This window comes from Cynocephalus volans, chromosome 1 (assembly GCF_027409185.1).
Source record: "Cynocephalus volans isolate mCynVol1 chromosome 1, mCynVol1.pri, whole genome shotgun sequence".
Taxonomy (NCBI): domain Eukaryota; kingdom Metazoa; phylum Chordata; class Mammalia; order Dermoptera; family Cynocephalidae; genus Cynocephalus; species Cynocephalus volans.
This window is the reverse complement of record NC_084460.1, coordinates 268,574,534-268,598,226: the sequence shown is the minus strand read 5'-3', so window position 1 is coordinate 268,598,226 and position 23,693 is coordinate 268,574,534. Positions and strand designations below refer to the sequence as shown.

The 23,693-nt window shown below is 35.5% G+C and overlaps 1 protein-coding gene across 24 annotated transcripts in view; it reads right to left on the bottom strand.

Annotated features, from left to right (window-relative positions):
• ABI2 (abl interactor 2) overlaps positions 1-23,693 on the bottom strand; it is a 105,965-nt gene that overhangs the window by 3,069 nt on the left and 79,203 nt on the right. For 6 of the 24 annotated variants that reach the window (XR_010024174.1, XM_063103865.1, XM_063103901.1 and 3 more), the window contains 4 exons: positions 19,454-19,612; positions 12,966-13,052; positions 8,229-8,402; positions 1,347-1,439 (listed from right to left, as the gene is read on the bottom strand). Coding sequence is in view for 23 of the 24 variants with exons in the window: in XM_063103865.1 (XP_062959935.1) it covers positions 1,347-1,439; positions 8,229-8,402; positions 12,966-13,052; positions 19,454-19,612 (513 nt within the window). In the remaining variant the exon portion in view is untranslated. Of the gene's footprint in view, positions 1-1,006; positions 1,440-8,228; positions 8,403-12,965; positions 13,053-19,453; positions 19,613-23,693 lie in introns of those variants that run through there. The other 18 variants (XM_063104018.1, XM_063104027.1, XM_063104060.1 and 15 more) reach the window with 7 other exon arrangements.

The window sequence follows — 23,693 nt, the reverse complement described above, 5'->3', positions numbered from 1 at the left end:
CAGAAGTGATGATGAAATCCAAGATTAAGATTGGGCCTATTAATCTTATTCTTATTAATCTTATTAATATTGTCTTCTTATTCTGAGATATAAGGTTCAAATTCTTACTAAGAGGTACTTCAGAGTCCAATCACAAAATTAGGAGAGTATTTACCTTTTCCAGAGCTGAGTGAGTAAATGACTCAGTGGCAGCTAACACTGACCATTAACAACATTCAGAGAGCACAGTAGCAGGCCTTTTATTCCCAGTGACTAATAAGAGACTTGAAAATAACGGCTGTTCTCTTCCAAAAAAGAATAGTGTTTTTGTAAATAGTGAAAGAATAGTAGTAATTGGTTTGACCTTTCAGATCCTATTCCTCGAAATAGCACCTAAGGCAAAGGTTCAAGATGCCTGTTGAGGAGAACACTTGTACAGTTCTGTCTCTTCAGAACCTCAGGAACTTTCGCGTCTGGCTCCGCACACCTACCTCAGCATATGAACCGCCTACCACACTTCACACCTGGTACACTGGCCATTAGTGGCAATGCAGTCTCACACAGCAGCACGTTAAAACAAAACTGTGGCAATTGTTAACCACCCTTGGAATGTTTGGAGACTTTCACATTTCATCATCCTTATAATCTACAAACTGAGAAACACGAAGGGATGCAAGTGAGTTCAGCATTAACTCATTTGGTGCATTCAAGTGTTGAGAGAATGCAGAATTTACAATGTTAAAAGGAAAAAATCCATCTGAAACATTGTAAAAATGATTAAGGATGATATTTAAATATTGGCAGCCTCCTCATACAAGTGGAAGAAAGTGCGGGGCTAAGGTACCCACTGGGCCATGAGGTTAACCGCTCAGCACAGGCAATGAAGAACATCCAATGCCACAGACTCTGCAGGAGGAGAAATCCCAAGGGTGGACAGTATTCCTGAGAAAGATCCCAGAATTTTTTTCTGAATCAGTCTTAATCAGATTTGTTTTAGCTACATAATTATGTTGTTACACCTTTGACATATTCAGAAATAGTCACTTTATTTCAATCCAGACAGTTCAGCATAGTACAAATGATGGCAAAAAGATCCATCTGTTCAGACTCAGCTTGCTTTTTTGTTTCTGTTTTAATACTGGGGGATAAACCAAAAAAAAAAAAAAAAGTAGTTTTTATCATTTGTATCCTTCATTCTATTTCACTGGAGGGGAATCCCCAGGGCCTTCAGATAATCTGGGAAGACCTGACTATTCCTGTGAGAAAAGCCCAGCCCTCTGAGCTTTACTCGGAATAATGCATGATAGACTCTACATAATTCCCAGGAAAGAGCCCAGTCACTCCATTCATAACTCCCTCATACCAACCATCATCATTCTTCTTGATGACATAAATAATGGCTCCTTCCTGAAAGGACAGCTCATCTTCCTTGTCTTTTGTATAATCATAAATTGCCACAACTAGAGAGAGAAAAAAAAAAAACGTAGGATGTGAAAGAATAATATTCCTAAAAAGACAGAACGAAAGTGAATATCCCCATTCCCAACTTCTGCAGCACTCAAACATGACAACTTTCTAAACACTGACCAAAACTTATCTATATATTTTTTTCTTACTAATATCCAGTCTTATAAAATGGAATCTTCCTTTTCTAGGAAGGTTAGGTCCTAAATTGAGTACAAACAGCAAAAAACACATTTTAGTCAAACTTACCCTTAAAACAGCCTTTGGGAAAGTACCTCACTGAGGAGAGAGACACACTCCCAGAATCAGGAAAGATGGCTATTTTTTTATTTAAGCTGGTGTTGAAGCACCATATTAGAAAAGAAAAAATGTATACCTTTAAATATTAGGATTACACTAGTGCAGATACTCTATGAGAAGCAAATTAGAAATGACACAGATCAAAGAAATAGCAGATGTATGTCTCCTTTCTCACACTTCACTGAGTAGAATGATGGCTGAATTCCCACAAGTTAAATGCACAAATGGAAATCCACTATATGTATTCTTTCAAAATACACGCTGTACTATGTCACCAATATATCCACAATAACAGACTAAAAGTGCTAAGAAAAACAAAATGCCAATAAACTCTCCTGTGATTTTCACTGCTTAAATCACTTGGTAACTAGGACTTTTCAACCATTACCTTGGATAATTCTCTGGTATTACATCACCTGCAACAGTTTAGTTAAATTGCAATACCTTGTAACTTGGTCAAATCCACTTGAAGAATTATCTTTTGTTCCAGCCTCTTCATCCCCTGCACTTTTTTCACACAACTCAGAATTTCACTCAATGAAATTTCCATCTATCCATTGTTTCAAGAAGCACATACATTTAGTTTTTCAAGCAACCTTACTCATTGCATAAATAAATAAGAAAACAGAAACCACAACAAAGGTTTTTAATATAATGCAACTTGTCCTAGTTAAAGAAAAATGTGTGTTTCTGGCCAGCTTTAGTAAAAATTAAATGGCTTCCTTAAACTGTGAATATGTTCCATTACAGTGATATATTAAGGATGCCAGAAAATATATTAGAGGGACCTAACCTAGGAAGAGTTCAGTGTGTATTTCTCAAAATATAACCAAACACGTAAAAACAATTAAATGTAATTAAATGACATACAAATTTAACAACAAATGTAAAAGAATACAAGTTAGAGTATTTAGTATTTCTAGTCAACCTAATATTTTCTAGCATTTTTTTTTAAAGGAAAGACAACATTCTTGGTGCTTATAGAAATGCAAACCCACTGAAAAATAACAGAAGAGAGTATAAAGGCTGCTGCAACAAAGAAGTTTAAGAGAAGTTATTAAGCTCTCTATGCATCCGTTTTCTTCTTTAAAATGTAGAAATTGTATTAGATAGAATTTACATTGAAAATGATTCCAGGGACTCTGTTTATGGTGATACAGAGCTGAGAGCTTTAACAACTGCTAAACATTTTCTCTTCTGTCAAAATTAGTGATCACTGTTATAAAATGAATCGCTTTTTTAATATAAAAAATACGCTGTTAAGAATGTTCGTTTTCACTCCAGGTAAAGATATACACCAGTAGTTTACTTCGTCTCATCAAAAGGAAAATAGACTTGAAGAGACTTTCATCAAAATAAAGATACTCATTAAATACAAGTATCTTACCACTTTCACTAATATTCAAAATACTGATGTTGAGAAATGTAAAATCTGTCTAGATACTATTTAACCTGGAAAAATAGTTTTGGCAGTAGTGAGGAAAGTCTAATTTTCCCATTATGCATGTATATCACACATAGTATTCAAAATCACAAGGGTAATTTACAAAGCACATGCAAGAAAGAAACTTTTAAAGAAAAATGCTAAACATTTGGTTCCTATGAAATTATGAGTGAAACAGAAGGAACGATGGTGTCTATATTGTTTTTTTCAATGTTTCTGCTAAAGTGAAAATACATTCTAAATTTCAAAGTACCTCATTCAAATTTAGCACTCCAATTGAAGGCATTCTAAAATATTTTTACAAAGGTCTGTAACTGAACAAAACTTAGTTTAAAAGCTTCTTTTTAAAAATTTTAACCCTATAATTTTATACGAAGTATGCTGCGGAGTTAAATATATACAATAATGGTGCCACACGATGATGGTAAACGATCCGTAAGAAGACTCAAATTATCTTCTCTCATAAAGAAAGTTGAAATAAGAAACAGCAATCTGAACATAAAATCTCTCCACACTACAAACTCCTGGAGGGAAGAACTATCCCTTACTTATCTCTGTGTATTCCTAGCACAGAACACAGGGCCTAGCATTTTGGATACTTCTAAATAAATCTATATTCCACATTATTCAACTACTGAGTTAGTAATAAATATACCTTAAGTATGCACTGGGGGAAAAAAATGAGGTGACACTGAAGTAAAAACAATGTGAAAAAGTTCAAAATGAGAATGCTACATAGAAATGACTGGTCTGAACTAAAGAGAATGACCACCAAAAACTAGGGCATTAGCAACCACACCTAGCAGTTAAATACCTTGAACTGGCAAGCTACTGGAAAATCAAAATATTAGTAAGATTATCCATTTCAATATACTCTATATTAAATCACATATTATGAATTGAGATAATTTTATTCATGTAGAAAATAAAAAATTTAGGGCCGAGCCTGTGGCGCACTTGGGAGAGTGCGGCACTGGGAGCGCAGCAACGCTCCCACCGTGTGTTCGGATCCTATATAGGAATGGCTGGTGCACTCACTGGCTGAGTGCCAGTTACGAAAAAGACAAAAAAAAAAAAAAGAAGGAAAAGAAAAAGTTTACCTGAAGTCAGTAAAACTTCATTTTACATAATTTGGAATTTATGTATAACCTGCCCTGAGGTTGGACAAAGTTAAATCTTCACACTACCAATGAAGAATTTGTTGGCCCAGGGTCAGCCCCCTCCACCCAGATGCAGGTAAGAAACAGGGCACGCCAGGGGTCCTAAAGCAGATGCCAAGGGCAACATCCCCAGGAGCACACCAAAAACACCACTTCCACGCAGGTGGCCCACCACAGCCACTGCCACAACCCTGGCTGCCACAAAAGCAGCAGATGCCACAGCAGTAGCCATAACTGCCATGCAGGTGGCCTGCCAGACACTCAACTACACTGATACAAGGAGAGTCACCAGCAGAGACTGGAAAAAGAAGAGGACAGCTCTCTCCTAAAAGCCCACTCCAGAGTAAGAGAAGCAGCAACTGCTCCAGATGACCAGAAAATGTAGATACGAGAAATATGAAAACCCAAGAAAATATAACACAAGCAAAAGAATACAGTAATTCTCAAATACCAGACCCTATAAAGCAAGAAACCTTGAAATGACTGAAAAGGAATTCCCAGCAACAATCTTAAGGAAACTCACTGAAATAGGAGAAAACTCAAACAATACAATGAAACAAGAAAAAAAAACCCAGGATATGAAGGAGGAAATTTACAAAAAGATTAATACCTTAAAAAAGAATGTAGCATCTTAATATAGGTGTTTACAAGTATAAATTTTCCTCTAAGCACTACATGAGCCCTGCATCCTATTAATTTTAATGTTGTGCTTTGATTTTTATCTCAAAGTACTCTAATTTTCCTGTGATTTTTTTTATCCATTATTTATTTAGGAGAGTGTTGTTTAATTTCCACACATTTGTGAATTTTCTAAATTTCCTGTTATTGTGTTCACAGAACATATTTTATATGATCTTAGTCTTTTTAAAGATATTAAGCACTTGTTTTGTGGCAAAAAGAACCTAATACATAAATATGGACAATCTTCCCTATATCTTTGGGTCTTCATTCTGAAGGCTCATGTGTCATGGAAAACTATAATAAAGTTTCTTATGTCTTTTCTTCATATATAAAAAAAGAATTTAGCCGAGCCCGTGGCGCACTTGGGAGAGTGCGGTGCTGGGAGCGCAGCGACGCTCCCGCCGCGGGTTCGGATCCTATATAGGAATGGCCGGTGCACTCACTGGCTGAGCTGAGTGCTGGTCACGAAAAAGACAAAAAAAAAAAAAAAAAAAGACAAAAAAAAAAAAGAATTTATTAAACTACTTAAAGTAATCTAAATTAAGAGACATTTTAGAGCCAACTGGGGATACTATTTCTATAAAAATAATGCTGCTTAATTAATGTAGCCACACTCCTTCTGCCCCCTCCATTCTAATGAAGCTGCTCAAAGGCGACCATCAAAGACGTGGCCTTCTAATTTTGAGATCCACAGCCTCTTCCTAGTTATTTTCCTAACTGAACTTCCTGTAGTGTCTGGCAATGATGATTACCTATGCCCCCCCGGCCCCTTCTTACCATTTTCTTCCATCGTTTCATGACAGTATCTTCTCCTAGTTCTTACTCCCCTACATCCCCAAGTCCTGTTAATTCTACCTCCTAAATCTCTCCAATCCAAACACTCCTCTCCATCATCAGGGTCACTGTCCTAGTCAGAACACCAGTCTTTAAACTGGAACATGTTTTACTCAGGTACCTGAAGATTTTCTAAGCAGTATGAGTGACAGATAGTTTTACAGAAATTTCTCTTTCTAGATTTTCAACTCCTATTGCTTCCTAAAACTGATCTGCTTGAGATGATACCTTCAGTCAAGCATCAGTCAGAAAAGTTCTCACTTCCTTTTTGTCCTTCTACTTACATGTATAGTGGTATAGTCTCTGAAACTACAAAATACTCCTGGGTGCCAAAGGGACCACTCAAAATACTGGTGCTTGTATTTAAAAAAGGAATTACTCCACTGAGTAACCAATCCTTCTGCAAGTCAGGTGGCTCCCATTCCTTTGCTTTTAACAGAATTTAAGAAAGACCTTGATGGAGTTATCAGTTGATATATCATAAAACATGATTTCTGGCAAACAGTTCTTCAGACTTCAAGTAACTGAGTGACAATGCCACGTGAAAAATCCTCCAGTGTGCATCAATTTACTTATGTGAACAAATGGTGTTTTCAGCACCACTGCCTCAATTTAGGCCCTTATCTCTTGCTTGGAAAGGTTATCCAAACTGGTCTTCCCAAATCCCACTTTTCCTCCTTTCCAATGCACTCTACACTATTATCAGGTATCTCAAAAAAAAAAAAAAAAAAGTTAAATATATGGGATCTTATCATTAACCTACCTAAAAATCTTCCACAATTTCTCTCTACTACCACATTTTTACAAAAGAAAAAAATCCAAACAACTCAGTATAGTATTCAAGACCTCTCACCACCTAATAATTTTAACTTATCTCCCCCTGTTCACTCATACGCCACCTACTTTCTCCTTCCAACTAACCCATGCCCTAATGCACTGAACACTACTCAGCATGCCCAGAGAGCCACGCTCTCTCACTCGGGGTTCCCTCTGCCTGGACAGTCCTTCCCTTCTCTCTTCTCTACCTGAGGAAACTCCTATTCACCATTCAAGGCACATCACAAATGCCATGTCCTCTGAGAAGCTTTCTAGGAATCCTCAGAATTAATGGCATTATTCATTTATTTGACAATCATTAATAGAGCATCCATGCTCTTTTTTAGAGAGATAAAGATGAAGAAGACAAGAAACTGTCACAGTCTTGTGAGGACAGAAATAGTATCTGACAATTTACCCTACATGTTTAAACTTCTAGCTAATAGTTGTATCATTAAGCCAAAAGAACACAAGAAAAGATAGTTTGATAAAAGATAAAACCTTCTCCTATGGCAGTGGTTCTCAATACTGTAATTATCTGAGGAACTTTAAAAAAATCTGATGCCTGAGTCCCACTTCCAGAGATTCTAATTTAACACGTATGGAGGTACAGCCATATTAAATGCTCCCTAGGTAACTCTAACATGCAGGAAGGGTTGAGAACCAGGTCTTAAGGTCTGAGATAGCAAAATGAGTCATTAGGCAACAACTTGAACATTTATGCACACTCAAACAAAAAAGCAATCATAAGCTGAGCACAGCTGCTCTTGTTTGCCAGTAAGAACTTATTTGGTTTTCATGTTTTGAAAGACTTGAACTTAACAGAGATAAGTCAAACTTTGAAAACATCTTAGGGAACGCAAGCATGTTCTTTTAAACTTTGAAGAGTGAGTTGGGGCTAGCCAGTTAGCTCACTCAGTTAGAGCTGGTAACTTAGATTTCCTTAACAGAAAATTTCCTTCCAGAAAATACACATGTTTTCTGAGCTAATTAGTCTTGATGAGATTTAGAAGCCTGTGTCCCAATGTGCTATGTCATTGTTAGCTAATAGAGAAGCTTTCCACTAAAACAAATGCCCAATAATACTTTGCAAAGAAACTGAGAAACTATTATTCTTTAGAAGAAAGTGTCATATGGAGATACTTAAAATGAAATATCTGATATCGGATGACTCAAAATAATGTTCTAAAGCATGGGAGTAAGAATAATTAAATTTGGAAAATATAATCCTCTTCCTGAAGTGCTCCAAAGGAAACAGAAAGCCCTCCCATTTGTGACTTTTGTCTGATAGAAACCATTCATAAAAAGTATGTTCTATAGGAACAACACATAACTAGCAATTAAAAAATTAGTCAAGTGTTTGCACAATTTTACTAGCATGACTTTCAAAATTATGATCTTCGTATACTAAATTAAGAAAAATGCGCAGATAATACAAATAAAACTTTACTTATCAGTAAAAAATACACAAGATTCTCTTCAGTAGTAGTACATTTCATTTCTATGTAGAGGTTTCTTCCTATCCCTCCAGATATCCTCTTGAAACTCACCCTTTTCCAAATAAGACCTTGGAGCCCACGGTGGGTCCTCTTCAGCGTAAGGATCGCTATACTCAACCACAGCTGCTTCCTCCTCTTCATAATCTTCTGGGGGAGGAGGTGGAGGTGGGGATTCATCAAAGACCGGTTCTTCCACAGGTGGTGGTGGAGGGGGTGTATCTGAAACTAAGAATGTATCAAGCTGATGACAAAACTACACGTTTATGCAAAGTTCAGTATTTCCTATCCAAGTTTCTAGGTTCACGGAATATAAACCCAGACCTGAAGATAATAATCTTTCAAAAAGTGACTGGGCAAGAGAAATGTTCCCACCAACTATAATGTTCTAAATCTCCAAACACGACTTTCTCCCTCCCCCTTAGGTAAGTGCTGATGGATGGTGAATAAAGTTTCACCAAAATAATTATTGTTAACTGAGCCTCTGGAACCTGCTTATGCTAATACATAATCAATCCTTTTTTCAACAAGATCAGAACAACTTAGTTTGGCTCTATATTCAAAGAGAAGTTGTTATTAGAAATATTAATAATTTGGACATTTACAACCATATTTCATATATAACAAGTTAGAATGAGTCCAGAGAATAGCATATTTTAATCATCTCTTCTCAATGGATTTTTAAAAAATAGCATTTTACCAAATTGGAAAGGAAGAATCACAAACAACTTTGAGTAACTTCATCCATGAAGATGTTGTTTGTTTACAGACTAATTTAATGATTCAGAATTTCTTCAGGCTAAATATCCAAGTATATTATCAGAGTAAATTAAAATATTTAAAATGTCTCCTTTAGAGATCTGCTTCCACATCTCAGTCATCATCATATAGTAACATCTAAAAGATTATCTCCAAACTCACAGCACTCAAAACTTTCAAAATGCTTGGAACATACTTGAACACAGCTCAACAGAATAAAATGAATGAACCTGCATGTATCGACTGCCCAGTGTTAATGAACAGCACTAATTCTTCTATATGAGGTAACAGTATTATTTCCATGAAATTCTCTGAACAATTCTGTTTATTCTCTATTTTTTATCTAAGCCTACTGACTGAATCAAATGGATTTTAGAAGACTGCTTATGCCTGATGAGAATCAACCATATCAACACCATACTCTGTCCTATTTCAGTATTCTTCCCATCTGCTGTACCACTCTGCACTTAACCACTTTATAAAACAGAAATTCTTTAATCCTAATTTTTTTAAAAAGATATACATATGTGATTTTAGTATATACTTCATGAAAAACTACATATGAATGGGGTGAGAAACATGTCCTATTTGCATTTGTAAAAAGATTGACTTTAAACAATTGCACAAAAACAAAGATCCAAAGGAACTTTCAAAACAATCACCTTGAGAAATAACATTACTAAATTACTCAAAGATACTGCCATTTCCCATTTTTACCTTTCTTATAAGTGTCTGAAAGCCAGTTTAATAAGACTAACATAAGCAACCATTTTTTACTTAAAATGTTCCAATTACTCAGCTAGCGATTTATAATACATTGTTTTACTTAATATTTACCTTGGGAGGTGGTGTTTTTAATTATCATTTTATGGAGATAGAAACTGGCTTTCCAAGATTAAGTAGTCCTACAGCAAGTAAGTGAAAGAGCACCTGAATTCCAATGCCTATGATATTAAAAGCTACACTACCATGGAATGAGATAAATTCAATAACTTTAAAGTCATGTTTCATTAATATTAATTCAACTAACATCAACTGAAAGCCTACTATGGCTAGGTACTATGCTCAGCACTGAGAAAAGAGTGTGGGCAAAGCTACTCGTTGGACAACCAAACTTTCATATACAATTAAATGTAGTTAAAGTGCATTAAGATATTATGGGAACACGTAGCATAGATCAAACCCCTTACATGGTCAGGAAAGGCTTCTCAAGACCTGAAGGATGAGTAAGAGTTAATGGCCAGGGGATAAGATGGTGTGGGAATGGATATTTCATGTTAGATATAAATGAAAAAAAAAAAAAAAAGTACAAGATAAATAAAGCAGGAAACCTTCAAAGTACTCTCCAAAGTTCAGGAGAAAGAGGCATGAGAAAGCCAAAGAGGACTAGGCAAGAAGGGCCTTACAGCAGTTTGGACTCCATCCAAAAATCAATGGGGAGCTGCAAAAGGATTTTAAGAATAGGATCATAACTGCATTTTTTGTCCCAGTATAACTGGTTCACTATAACTGGTTCCAAATGATTCCAGACTTCTTCCAAACATCAAACTTAATGCAGAGGAAATATCTGCTATCACAGAGTATCTTCAAAATAATATAACTGAAAAGCTTTGAAGATATATCCAAAAGAAATGTATATATCTTTCCAAGGTGAATGTTTTGAAGAGGATAATGGTCATTTGAATGTGAGTCTTGCTATGCCTGTAAAATCAGTCACAGCAAACCTCATACACAATGTTTTTTATTTTATACATTTTGTACTTGAGAAATATATACAACTAAGGAAAGTGATGGAAAACACTATCCCAAAAGTCAATCAACTGTGATAGGGTGGCCAAATTAGGGATTGACTTTTTAAAGTATAGGTAGTGCTGCTATAATAATGTTTTACAGTCATCTTCTTAAGACATTTCTAGGTCTTGATCTGGCAATCATGCACTTCAATAATATTAAATTAAAACTACTTCTTGGGTCTGTTCGTGAAACATTTTAATGTCTCTAGAAACCGCAATTTTCACTAATGACTGGTGAAAACTAACATCTTGCTTCATAATTCTATTCAACCTTCAAATCTAGTTTTTTGCAAAAAAAAATTAACCTTTTAGTTCCTATATTAACATTCTTGTTTGATTGCTGGATTAGTCATCAATGTCAGTTTCAAGATCTGATCCTTATTACAGAAGCTGCTCGTAACCACTTTGTTCATGAGTGACATCATCTCATAGAATATGCAGTAGCAACTGGTTGGTGGAATTCTCCAAGGTACATGCTCATCATGATAATCAAAACAAAAAAAGAAACTCCCAGAGTATTATTCAAGTGACTATTTGCATTAATCAACATGTTTAAATTGGATTTGTTATGGCAGAAAGGTTCTCTTTTACTGTAATGATGCTAAACTCTCCACCTTATTATGGGAGTGCAGAATGGAAGCGGCATTGGAAAGTTCTTTGATTCTGGTACTCTGATTAAATACTTTTCTACTTGGCAACTTACCCTGTTCAGATGCAGCACAAAATTTTAAAAGAGCAAGCAATAGTGGCCTTCTTTTCCACATCTGACCTCACAAGCCTGGCAAGGGGTAGTCCTACTGCTGTTCTGGGCACATGCTAGACCAGTTGAATCCTGCTGAGAGGCCATTTTCTCCATGAGCCAATGTGGGTAACACACAAGCCAAAAGAACAGTGGTGCCCAATAGCGTAATTTAAAAAGATATGAATCCACCTGATTATATATGAAAGTAGTTCTTAAATTTAACAAAACAGCTTAAGAACTCAGTGTCGTAAATATAACAGGTGATGAGGAGGTAACTTCCAATAAACAAAAGTAAAATAGACAATTTTCAGAAATCAGCATGTAGAAATGCAAAGGCACTTGAAGAGACACTGAGCCCTCAGGCCAGTAATACTGGATTATAACCAGTTAAAATATAAACACATCTAGGGCCGGCCCCATGGCTCACTCGGGAGAGTGCAGCGCTGGTAGTGCCCGAGGCTGCGGGTTCGGATCCTATATAGGGATGGCATGGCCGGTGCGTTCACTGGCTGACGACACCGTGCCAAGGGTTGCAATCCCCTTACCGGTCAGAAAAATATAAACACATTTAAAAAAACGAATGTGTCAACAAAACAGGGGCATTTAGTCAGCTTTAGAAGCATAAAAGGGAGGGACCAAAACTACCTACTATGTGTCAGATGCTTTTCTAAGTGCTGGGGAAACAGCGAGCAAACAAAAACAGGCAAAAATCTCTGTTCTCACAGAGCTTACATTCTAGTATTAACAACGCCCATTTCTAAAGAAGCAGGAGTCCTAAGCAAACACTTCTATCCCATCAGTGAGATCATCCTTGTTATAAGATGCATACGTGGACTACTTTGGCCTAATGACATTAAGTCTTCAATTAATGTAATTCCCCTAAGGTCAGATTCCATGCCCCTCATGAAACTTTATGACTGTGATATGGCACCTCATGTAGACTGCTCACAAGAAAATAATTCATCCATCATACAGACTATGTTCACTGGTCTCTATGACAACAATTTCTCACTGAATGTTGACACAGGCCAAGGTAAATTCACTGGAAGCCTCACTGGCAGCTTGTCCTCTGGGCCCTATCAAGGCATGGCCCTTTTTACACCTGGAATCACAGGACTGGAAGAAGATTCTCAGGCCACCTATAATACCCCTAAAACTACGGTGATAGAAAATTAGACTATTACTTATCTGAGCAACCCAGAGAAAAAGATGAAATATCTGGGGATTAAAGAGTACCTCCTCAGTTAGATGTGATGTTTCTTTTCTTATGTGTGCCTTATTTTATATTTATTTGTCTTATTTTCACTACTAGATCTTAAGCTACTCAAAAATAGAGAATTTCACCTTATTTTATCCACACTAGCCATTCATACAGTGACTTGTTCATAATATTAAATTATTTGAAGTATCAGTGAATGAATGACTATTCAGTCAATCGTATATAAGTAACATTTTATGCCTATAATCTGATCTACAGCATAAAGAAGACAAACTTACTATTTTCTTGGACTCTGGCCACAAATCCCATTAAAGGTAACTGAGGAGTTACCTGTAGGATGGAGGGAGGAGGAGGAGCAAGAGATACTGCAAAAACAAAAAAGGTGTGGAGGATAAGGGGTAAGGGCAAGTTACATTAAAAGGAAAGGATCATACAATAAAATTAACACATAAAGGAGGGAAACCTCTATTCACAAACATTTTATAAGCTATCTTAAGGATCCCCTTTTGAAGGATTTGTTAACACACAAAACAAAGTATTAGGGCAATGTTTAGTAAGTTTTTAAAAATTACAACAGGAAGCATTTATTATACACAGATCTACTCTAACATATGAGGATACTTCAAAAAGTTCATGGAAAGATCCATATTATCTTTTAATTCTATTTCTCCACTAACTTTTTGAAGTACCCCTGTATAATGGCAATTGATCTTTTTCATATCGATATCAACATGACTTCTCAAAGAATTTCTGCAGATTACCATGAATAATTTTGTTTCCTGAATTTTACCTTGAAGGTTACAAGTTTAAATGTTTGTCAATACAGGAGAAAAAAACATTGTATCCCAACAACCTAAATGTATACTTTTTTATTACTTCATTAAGTCAAATTAATTGGTTCTTTATTCATTACTTAAACAAATATTTACTGACTTCCTACAGAGTGGCAAGCACTCCAACAGGAGACCAATATCAGAACCATTCTCTGAAAGTCATTACAATTTTTCACAATCCCAACTGATTGGTACATTTCCTCCCTGACCCTACAGAAAAGTGCTAGCCTTACTGAAATCACTCCACTCTCCTCTCCAAAGTGTCTTTCCCTCTATCTCAAACACCTGGAACAGTGCCAAGCCTCCAACAAATGCTTAACATATATAAACGCACAAATGTGCCAAACAATTTCACAAGATTAACTCTACAGTTATAGTTTCCTTCAGAATAGGTATAAAGCACAGGATGCACCCTCTTAGAAAAAGAATGCCTTTATCAGCTTCAAATTAGTTAGGACTAATAAAACTAAAAAGATGACTGAGTCTCTGCCCTCAAGATGACATTCCACTTGGGAATACCGAAAATAATAATCTTCACCTAAAAATATTTATCGCAATTCCCTAGAGGAGGAAGTGGTGGTGGTAGTGAGGAAGGCTGCACAGAAATGACATTTGAGCACATACTTAAAGAAAAGGGGATCAACAAGCAGACACGAGTTGAGAAAGACAAACAAGTTGAGAGAATCAAGGCTTAGAAGCATAAAATGGCATGACCAGTTCACAGGACCAGAAATGTTTTCATATGGTTAGAATAAGCTACCCCCAAGAGACAGTTTAAAAAAAATAAAAATAAAAAACAGAAAGATGAGTGTATGAACATGAAATAGGGAAAGAGAAGGACCCTATATGCCAGGTGAAAAGGGACTTAGTGGAAAGAGATTGGATTTCAAAGTCACCCAGCCTCAAATCCCTGACCCACCATTTCCTTGCTGTTTGGACAGCAAGTCAGTTAACTTCTTTAGGCCTAATCCATAAATGTGATATGAAAAAGAGATAATGCAACCTACTTCACATAGTGGTTGCAAAGATAAAAAAGTCAATCAGAAAGCCTAATCCAGGGGCTAACATATAATAAATCAAAGCAGTTATAGAAACAGAAAGAAAAGCAGAGAACTCAGTAACTGGAAAGAGAATGCCTGGTAACTAATGATTTGGCTAGCATACAAAGGAGAGCAGGTTGAAAGAGCTTCTTAGATTTTTAGTCTTGGTAACTATCAAAGTGAGATGACATTAACCTTGGTAGTACTCGGAAAGGAACATACTGGTGAGTAGGCAGGTCGGGGAGAGAGAATGAGAAAGTAACTTAAGCATAAATATGACAGGCAACTGGAAAATCTGGACTGAGTTCGTGGAAAAAACTGAGGGACACAGCTAGTAATCATCAGTAGAGAGACAACGGTTGATACTATGGATAGATGCAGGGAGAACATACATAATGAATAAACACGAGTTAAGCAGGGAGTCTGGAAGAATATCTAGGCTTAAGGGACAGAGCAGCATAATCCTAGAAACTGGTACCTTTCTTTTAAAAAATACCTTTAGTTCGGTTTTCCCTAAAGTTACAATTCTTGACAGTAAATCCCTGATTTGTATGTCTCTTACTCAGAGGCTTGGAAAAATACCCTGTTTCCAATATTTGGGATAAGCAGAAGACAATTACAGAGAAGGTAGCAGAGACTAAACAGATAAAACTGAGAAGCAGCAGCAGACAGCAACCAACACTAGAAGAGATCAAATACATGCTCACATACAATAAGATGAAATGTTCCTCTTCTGTTAGCACACATCCAACCTTCCCTACAACAGAAAAGTAGGAAATCTCCCAACTCAGTCACTGTTGCCCAACCAAATTAAAAAATGACCTTTTCGTACTTGGCTAAAAAAGAATGATCAGGTTCTTAACTACAATAGTCTTTTTGTGAGTAGGTTAAGTTTTGTTACTTTAAGATGATTATGCTTTATGGCTCTGCTAGTTCTGAAAGTGAACATCTGAAACTATAATGGTCTTAAGAAGTCCAACAGCAGCAGCCAGGCAAAAACCAATCCCAGATCTTCCTTAAACAGAGTTACTTTATAACAAGTTAGCTTTTTTTCAAAGATACTGTAAGGCATGCTCAAAAATTCAGTTCCATCTGGGGTTTACAAAGGTAACCCCAAATTCTACTTTTTTGCTCAGGGCAAATCTTTAATGTGGTGATCCAAATTAATTCAGCTACCACAGCCACTTTCTTTTTGGACCACTTAAGATTTCATCTGGGAAAGAAAAAAAAAAGATTTCATCTGACCAGAACACCTGTAAACCAGAATATAATATAATAGCCTACCTTAGACTAGTTTTACCTTCCTTATAGTTGAGCTGAAAATGAACTATTCTAGGAGAATTTAAGCAGGATTTTGATGCAAAGAATTGTTTGCAATATTCAGTTCTAGTCCTAGGCATCTCGTGAACAGGCAAGAGTGGGAAGTAACTTTATAAACTTGTTTTCATTCCATTTATGTGATATCGCTTTTCTTTTGCAGTATCACCATCTCAACCTTGTTTTATCACTGTTCTTTCTTGTTTTTAATACCATTCACGAGTTATTAAGCCTGACATTTTCCCTTTGTAATGCAGCATACCCATTCAGAAATTACTCTCACATAACTATATATACACAGTAGTCACATTTCTAGGAACCAATATTCCACTATGAATTAGTTTTGTTTTTTTTTTTTAAAGCCTTTGTTGTAAGAAAATATGATCAGTAAAATGTAGGCTTATTTTCTACTAAAGGCCTTAGTACTTAAATGCCACATTATTGATTCCTTACCAAACAAGGTTTATGCATGTATATGTAAATATATATATGCAAATACACATATGTAGATATATGTATATGCTTCTTTACCACCAAGGAGCTTCATAATTATACTCAGAGTAAAAACTGTTAACTCATGAGTAGCCCTATGTGTTTCTATGACCCTCCTCTCTGCTGGCAAAATGAATGATTTGGTATTCCTATTTCTTTGAATGGAGGAGATTCAGAAATACTGAGAACCACAGGGGTTTCAGCTATACTATGATAAATGTGTTCCTTTCAAGAACTTGTTTCTGAAATAATCTCATTAGAAAACAATTATTGTGCTCCTAGGACTTGGCACTAGACACTGGATGCTCCATATTTTAATTGTTATGTTATAATGTCCTTTTTCAAACTCAAACCAAATTGTACATTAATAAATACAATAATAGTGTTGCTAGATTAACAACTCACAGAACCCCATTGCATTAACATTCACATGAATCCCAGCTTGTTAGCTCACTTCTTCAGAAGCATGCATCCATCATAAGACTCCAATTACAAAAAAATATGCTCATAAAACACACAACTTAGATCATTTTATTAAATCAAGGAATTAGCTACTTGAGAAAGCACAACAAATTTTCTCATTTTAAATATGAAAAAAAGTGGGGCCATTGTAGGACCAGTGGGAATAATACAAGAGACTTATATAATATCCTAAAGCAAATAAAATGAAGGCTTACAAAGCTTTAAGTCTCACAAAAAGAGCTTTTCAAAGAACATGGTTTAGTTAAAAAAAAAATTTTTTTTTTAGCTTAGAAAAGAACTCTGATTAACCAACTAGCAAAGCTATGGTCACCCTATTTAAACAGTTTACCAAATCCCTGGAGAAGGCAGAACTTAACAAGAGAAGTACAGAAAAACGAAAAAAGCACAACTATTACACTGAAGGCCCAAGACCCCAATTCACCTTACTTCCATGAGTGTGAAAAATACCTTCATCAAAATCATTCCATAAATTAGGGTATATTTTTACTTTAACATATACTTTTAAGTTTATGAAAATCAGATTTACAAAGACAGAAGTATTGAAATATGCATTTAAAATTCATTTAAATATGTGCTTAACAGCCTTCAAATAAATTCTACCTACAGGGTTCTCAGAAGACTGTTTTGGTGCATACATGTATACAACATAAATATAGCTGTACAAGTATATACTTACTATATATCATGCACAGATGGTCTCAAGCTGTGATAGTGAAGCATCTCTTAGCTCCATTACGGAACAAACCCATTCTGGACTAACATCATTCTTTCAAAACTTTATGTAAGGATAGGGAGGTACATAAGAGCCACAAGCAATAATAGTCTAGACTTCCAAGAGGGCTAAGGAGAGAGCCTATCTTCAGCAGAACTACGAAACAGGCTACAAATAACAAGCCAAAATTTAAGAATGAAAAAATGCATTTAAGTACAAAAGAGTACCTGAACAAATGTGAGTTTGGGAAATATGGTTTAAAAACAGAAAGTGTAAAAAAGACAGGGAGTTTTGTCAAAATTTAAGCTCAAAATGAGTTAAAAAGAGTGGCACAGCCAAAAATACTAAGTGTGATCAAAGACAGCAGTAAGAGAAATATATTTCAGTTAAGGCAATTGGTATTCATACTACGGTTTGCACCAGTTGAACTACAAATATAGCATTTAATTTACAAAAGGGACCCAGAACAGTGAAGGGATTTCAATAAAGGAACAAGAGATTCATTTGACATTCAACAAACAGTTACTGAGCAACATTCCCAAGATATAACTGACAAAGACTGACAAAGTCTCAGGCTCTCATGTCCTTTACATTACAATATGGGCATCCTTCCCTCCCCTCTTCTCCTCCCAAAAAGAGAAGACTTGGGAGAATAGGAGAAAGATTTTTTAAAATGCAAAGGTAGGCAGGATAGAACAACAGAAAGAACATGGAACTTAGTTAGAGTCAGAAAACCTAAGTTCTAATTCTAACTTGGCCATCACCTCAGCCTCAATTTCCTCACCTGTAAAATACATATAAAAATGATCACCCATCTTGTTTTGTACATGATTGTAAGAATCAAATGAATTATAAATATAAAAGCATTCTTTAAACTACAAGAGCTTATGCAGGAGGAGAATCAAATTTCTTCTGCAAGAATCCAAAGACTATAAGGTTTCCCTATAGGCAGTGGCCACAGTAGAGTTCAGCTCCATAAAATTCAGGACTTATCTCTCAGCAGCTCCAGGTTGTCCCCTAATATCAGAAGTATTCACATAGGGGCTTACTGGCCTCTTGGCAAAAGTCCAGAAAAACATTAGTAAACTGACATACTATTTTCACAATAGTCATTGAGTCTAATATGTACTCTTACCATCTCTGGAGAATAAGCAAAATAATGATTATGTACAGCCTTAAATATATGCCAGATTAATTCTTCCATATGCAGGATGTAATTGATTATTTATTATAACTGACTGTTGTTATGTCTGGGTCAATTTTTCCTAGTCCTAGTTTTCCCATCATAGGTTTGTTATGAGAATTGAAAAAGATGGTATAATTACCTAGCACAAAGCAGCTTCAAAAATATCATTTCCCGGGCCGAGCCCGTGGCGCACTCGGGAGAGTGCAGCGCTGGGAGCACAGCAACGCTCCCGCCGCGGGTTCGGATCCTATATAGGAATGGCCGGTGCACTCACTGGCTGAGGGCCGGCCACGAAAAAGACAAAAAAAAAAAAAAAAAAATCATTGCCCTTTTCCTTTGCCACTTCTAAATTCTGTTCATGTACACCCAACTCTTTCATTATTTGTTATTCATAGAAAAAGGATGTCTGATTAAACAAAAAGGAAATATTTTCACCAAATATTATTTTAAAAAGCAAATAACCGTTAGCACATTCAAAAGGATTCTGTTCAGAAAAATTAAGTTCTACAACTCTAGATGGAAATTATGTATTGGTTAAAAAAAAAACAGAATTGGAAGATACAGTCTTAGCAAACTAGCATTCATTTATTCAACAAATAGTACTAACTACCTATCATGTGCTAGTATTTTGTAATTAAAGGGTTTTCTTTAATTGAAGGCGCCTAATTAGATTCACTCTACAGAATACAAAAGAAAGTCTAACCTGGATTCTGACTATAAAAAGGTCCTCCGTTCATCTGATTCTGAAGGCTTGTTTGTGAAGTTATGGAAGGAGGGCGTCTATAGGGCAACGAGCCACCTATTGTTGGAGGAGTATGACGAGAGGCAGGCCTATTCATGCTGTAGAACTGAACAGGATGACCTGGGAAAGGGACAGAACATAAATCTGTCACTAGAAGAAAATCATCTCAGGTAAGGAAATACTTTATGTACAATAAATATTATTATTTAATAAGATTATTAAAAATAATAAGATTATTTGCTATCTGAAAAACACAGAGCAAGGTGACAGTTATTGTTCAGCTGACATAATACCAAAGTGCAAAATCAGAAAAGTAAATAAAAATTGTAAGTTTGGAAAAGCTACATTGAAATAGATTACTGATTAACATTATATTCTTATTAAATTAATAATCTGATGGGGTTTCAAAATCATCACAATTAACTAAAATGTATGCCCCACCCCCACCCCCCCAAAACCAGCCACTAAACAAGATAAGAATGACATTTGGGGAAGCAACAACAAAAAAAAAATGTTTGACACACAGTCTTATTTCAAAATAATAAATACCAGACAGCCACCCCTCCACCAAATAATAATAAAATAAATAATGATGATGATAATAAATTTAAGGTAGCAAAGAAATCTGTTTAAAGGAAAACAAAGTATTTCAAAAAAAGGTCAAATGACATAATTCCAAATGAAATATATCTTTATTCAATCAAAATTATCCATCTTATAAAGCTAGATTATTTTGTGTTAAAATTAAAGTTTAAGAAAATCACAATTATTAAAAAAGACAAGACACAAAAAGTAAAACAAATATATCTTATTTTTAATATCAACCCTGAACCTATATATATTTATCATCAATTTCACTATATTTTTGCTCTCTTGAGAGTTCTTCAACAACCAATGCCAACTGGAGACACTCTTCCATAATCCATCCAATTTCCTAATACAATCCAATTCCTAAATTTTACCTTGATTTCACTCCCACTTACAATCATTCAGCTGAGGATTTTCTTTTACAGAGCACTAGAGTACCCACAAGAGAGCACTTTAGCAGGCAAGAGAGATAGGGAGACCAAGAAAGGGAGAAGTGAGAGTGAGAAAAGAGGAAAAGGTGGGAAAAGAGGAAAAAGGGGAGAAGAGGACAGAGGAGGAGGGGTAGAAGAGCGGGGGGAACTGGCAAGAGAGAAAGGGAGAGAAGTGAAAAGAGAAAAAAGCACTTGACAATTTTTCATCTTATCTATCATTATAAAATGGTTTTACATGACCAAAATTGCTACTCAGGAACTCCATAAGTTTATCAAACTTGGATTCACATGGAGTCATATAAAGAATATATTCATGATTTTCTATAGCATTTAATCTTCTTACATATGTATCAAAACCTGAAACTCAATTCTATTGTATAAAATCTTGAATATTCAAGCTTAAACATAATCACTGTCAACTGAGAAGTCTCTGTAACCATGTTAAAAATCTAAACATAAACTAACAAACTACTATTTAAAAGGCACATTTAGTCATCTGAAACACTGGACACAAATACATTATTGGCATTTGAGTAACTAATCGATACAAACTAACACAAACCTAGGATCATCAAGTTAAAAACATCTGACTGACATCATTATAAGTTTTATATAGTTGGATCCAGTCTAAAATCTCAAATGTTATAAGTCTACAGTGATTCAAAGATACTACACAAGAGACACTATTCATACTATTAAATAAGGAATTTACTGTGAGGCTTTAAAAAAACTACAGCTAATTATCATAGACTTAACTATAAAACCTGAAACTAAAAACATCTAGAAGAAAACAGAGAACAAAATCTTTATGACCTTGGCTCCAGAGTTTTTAGGTATGACACTAAAAGCACAATCCATAAAAAGAAACAAAAATTGACAAATTGGATTTAATCAAAATAAAGAACTGCTATTTGAAAGATGCTATTAAGAAAATGAAAAGACAAGTCACGAAGTGGAAGAAAATATTTGTAACTCACATAATTGATAAAGGACTTGTATTGAGAATATAAAAGAACTCACTGATAAGAAAAAAAACAACCCTCTTAAAAAGGTGAGGGGGGAGCAAAACATCCGAACAGACACTTCACCAGACAAAAAATACAGATGGTAAATAAGCATGTGAAAAGATATTCAACATCATTAATCCTCAGGGAAATGCAAATGAAAACTGCATGGAAACCATCACACACTTACTAGAAGACTAAAGTTTAAAAAAAAGAAAACTGACACCAAGTGCTAATAATGATGCCACTGGAAATCTCATACATTTCTGGTGAGGGTGCAAAACTGCATAGACAATTTGGAAAACAATTTGGCAGTTTCTCATAAAGTTAAACAATCATTTACAGTGCATCCCAGCAATCCTATGCCCTAGGTATTTATTCAAATGAAATAAAAACCTATAGACCACAGTCGTGAGGTGGTGTTACAGAGGGAGGGAACATTCCTAGGGCTACAAAGCAGAGTGGCGGGGGGGGGGGGGGGGGGGGGGACGGGAGGTTGGGGGATAATTGGGTGGGGATGCGGGATACAAAAGCAAATTCTGGCAATTTGTATCTATGAATATTCATAATAAAAAAATGTGGAAAAAAAACCCAAAAACCTATGTTTACATAAAAACCTGTAGGTGAATGTTTATGGCAGCTTTTATTCATAATCACTGAGAACTGGAAACAATCCAAACATTCTTCAACTAGAAAAGGGATAAACAGGGCCGCCCACGGCTCACTTGGGAGAGAGAGTGTGGTGCTGATAACACCAAGGCCACAGGTTCGGATCCCATATAGGGATGGCCAGTTAGCTCACTGGGTAAGCACAGTGCTGACAACACCAAGTCAAGGGTTAAGATCCCCTTGCCAGTCATCTTTTAAATAGATAGATAAATGATTGATAGATAGATAGATAGATAGATAGATAGATAGATAGATAGACAGACAGACAGACAGATAAAAGAAAAGGGATAAACAAACTGTGGTACATCCATATAATAGAACACTACTCAGCAATAAAAAGAAGCAAAGTATTTAAACATGCAACATCACGGACAAATCCCAAATGCATCTGGCCAAAAAACCAGACACAAAAGGCAAAACTTTAGAGACAAAGAACAGATCAAGTGGTTGCCAAGGACTAGGGGGTACAGAGGAAGTATTGACTACAAAGGGTGCATGGAGAAAACCTGGGGATAATAGGCCTGTTCTACATCTCGACTATGGCAGCAGTTACAAGACTGTGTACATTTGCCAAAACTCACAGACATATACAGCAAAAAGCGTAAATTTTACTATACATAAACTATACCTTAATAAAAAGAAAAGAAAAAAATAGTAGTTGGTGACTCAAAGACACTGTATAAAGGAGATTATATTGATATGAGTTATTAAGGCATTTACCTTGCTTTTTGCTTAAAAAATTATAATTATCCACTCACATAACAAATGTTTATTTAGTGAACACTATAAGTCAGGCACCTGTTATTAAATTATCATTTGATTACTAAAATGCTGACTTTCAGTTGGGGGTGATTTGTCCTTTCTGGGCCTACATCAATTTCAAAATACATTCTTTACTCTGTTGATACAGAACATAACAAGATTCCTATATTTAATTAGCTAGTCTGGCCTAACAAGAGCTGTATGTAGATCAAGGAACAGCCCATGTTTACATTTATCCACCGTAGAAAGTTTTTCTAGTGTTTTGTTTGGGGTATTTTGTTGTTGTTGTTGGCAGTTGGCCAGTAGAAAGCTTTTCTTTAAAAGAACTATTATAGAAGCTATCCCATAAAAAAAAAATCCAAAATACATTTTAACTAAAAGTGTCTTTTGAAACATGTAAACATATGATTATAGCAGCAAGTCTCAAAACATATTCTATGAATTACTTTATTGGCAAACTAAATGCTAACTAAGTTGGTGTATGTCCAAACATATACTTTTTTTTTTTTTTAACAAATAAGAACCTGTTCACTAACCAGCATCACTATCAACTGTACAAATATATTTTGAAGCAATTAAGTCTTTATTCGTTCCACATCAAAACAGATTTTAGGTTGCAATTTTAAATCATTAAACGGCAGTCAACTTAAATAAACCTAAAATAATTTAAACGTCCATTATCTATGCGTCTCTAATACTGCTATAATAAGCAACAGATTGTTATAATAGACTTACAGAAGCTTGCAA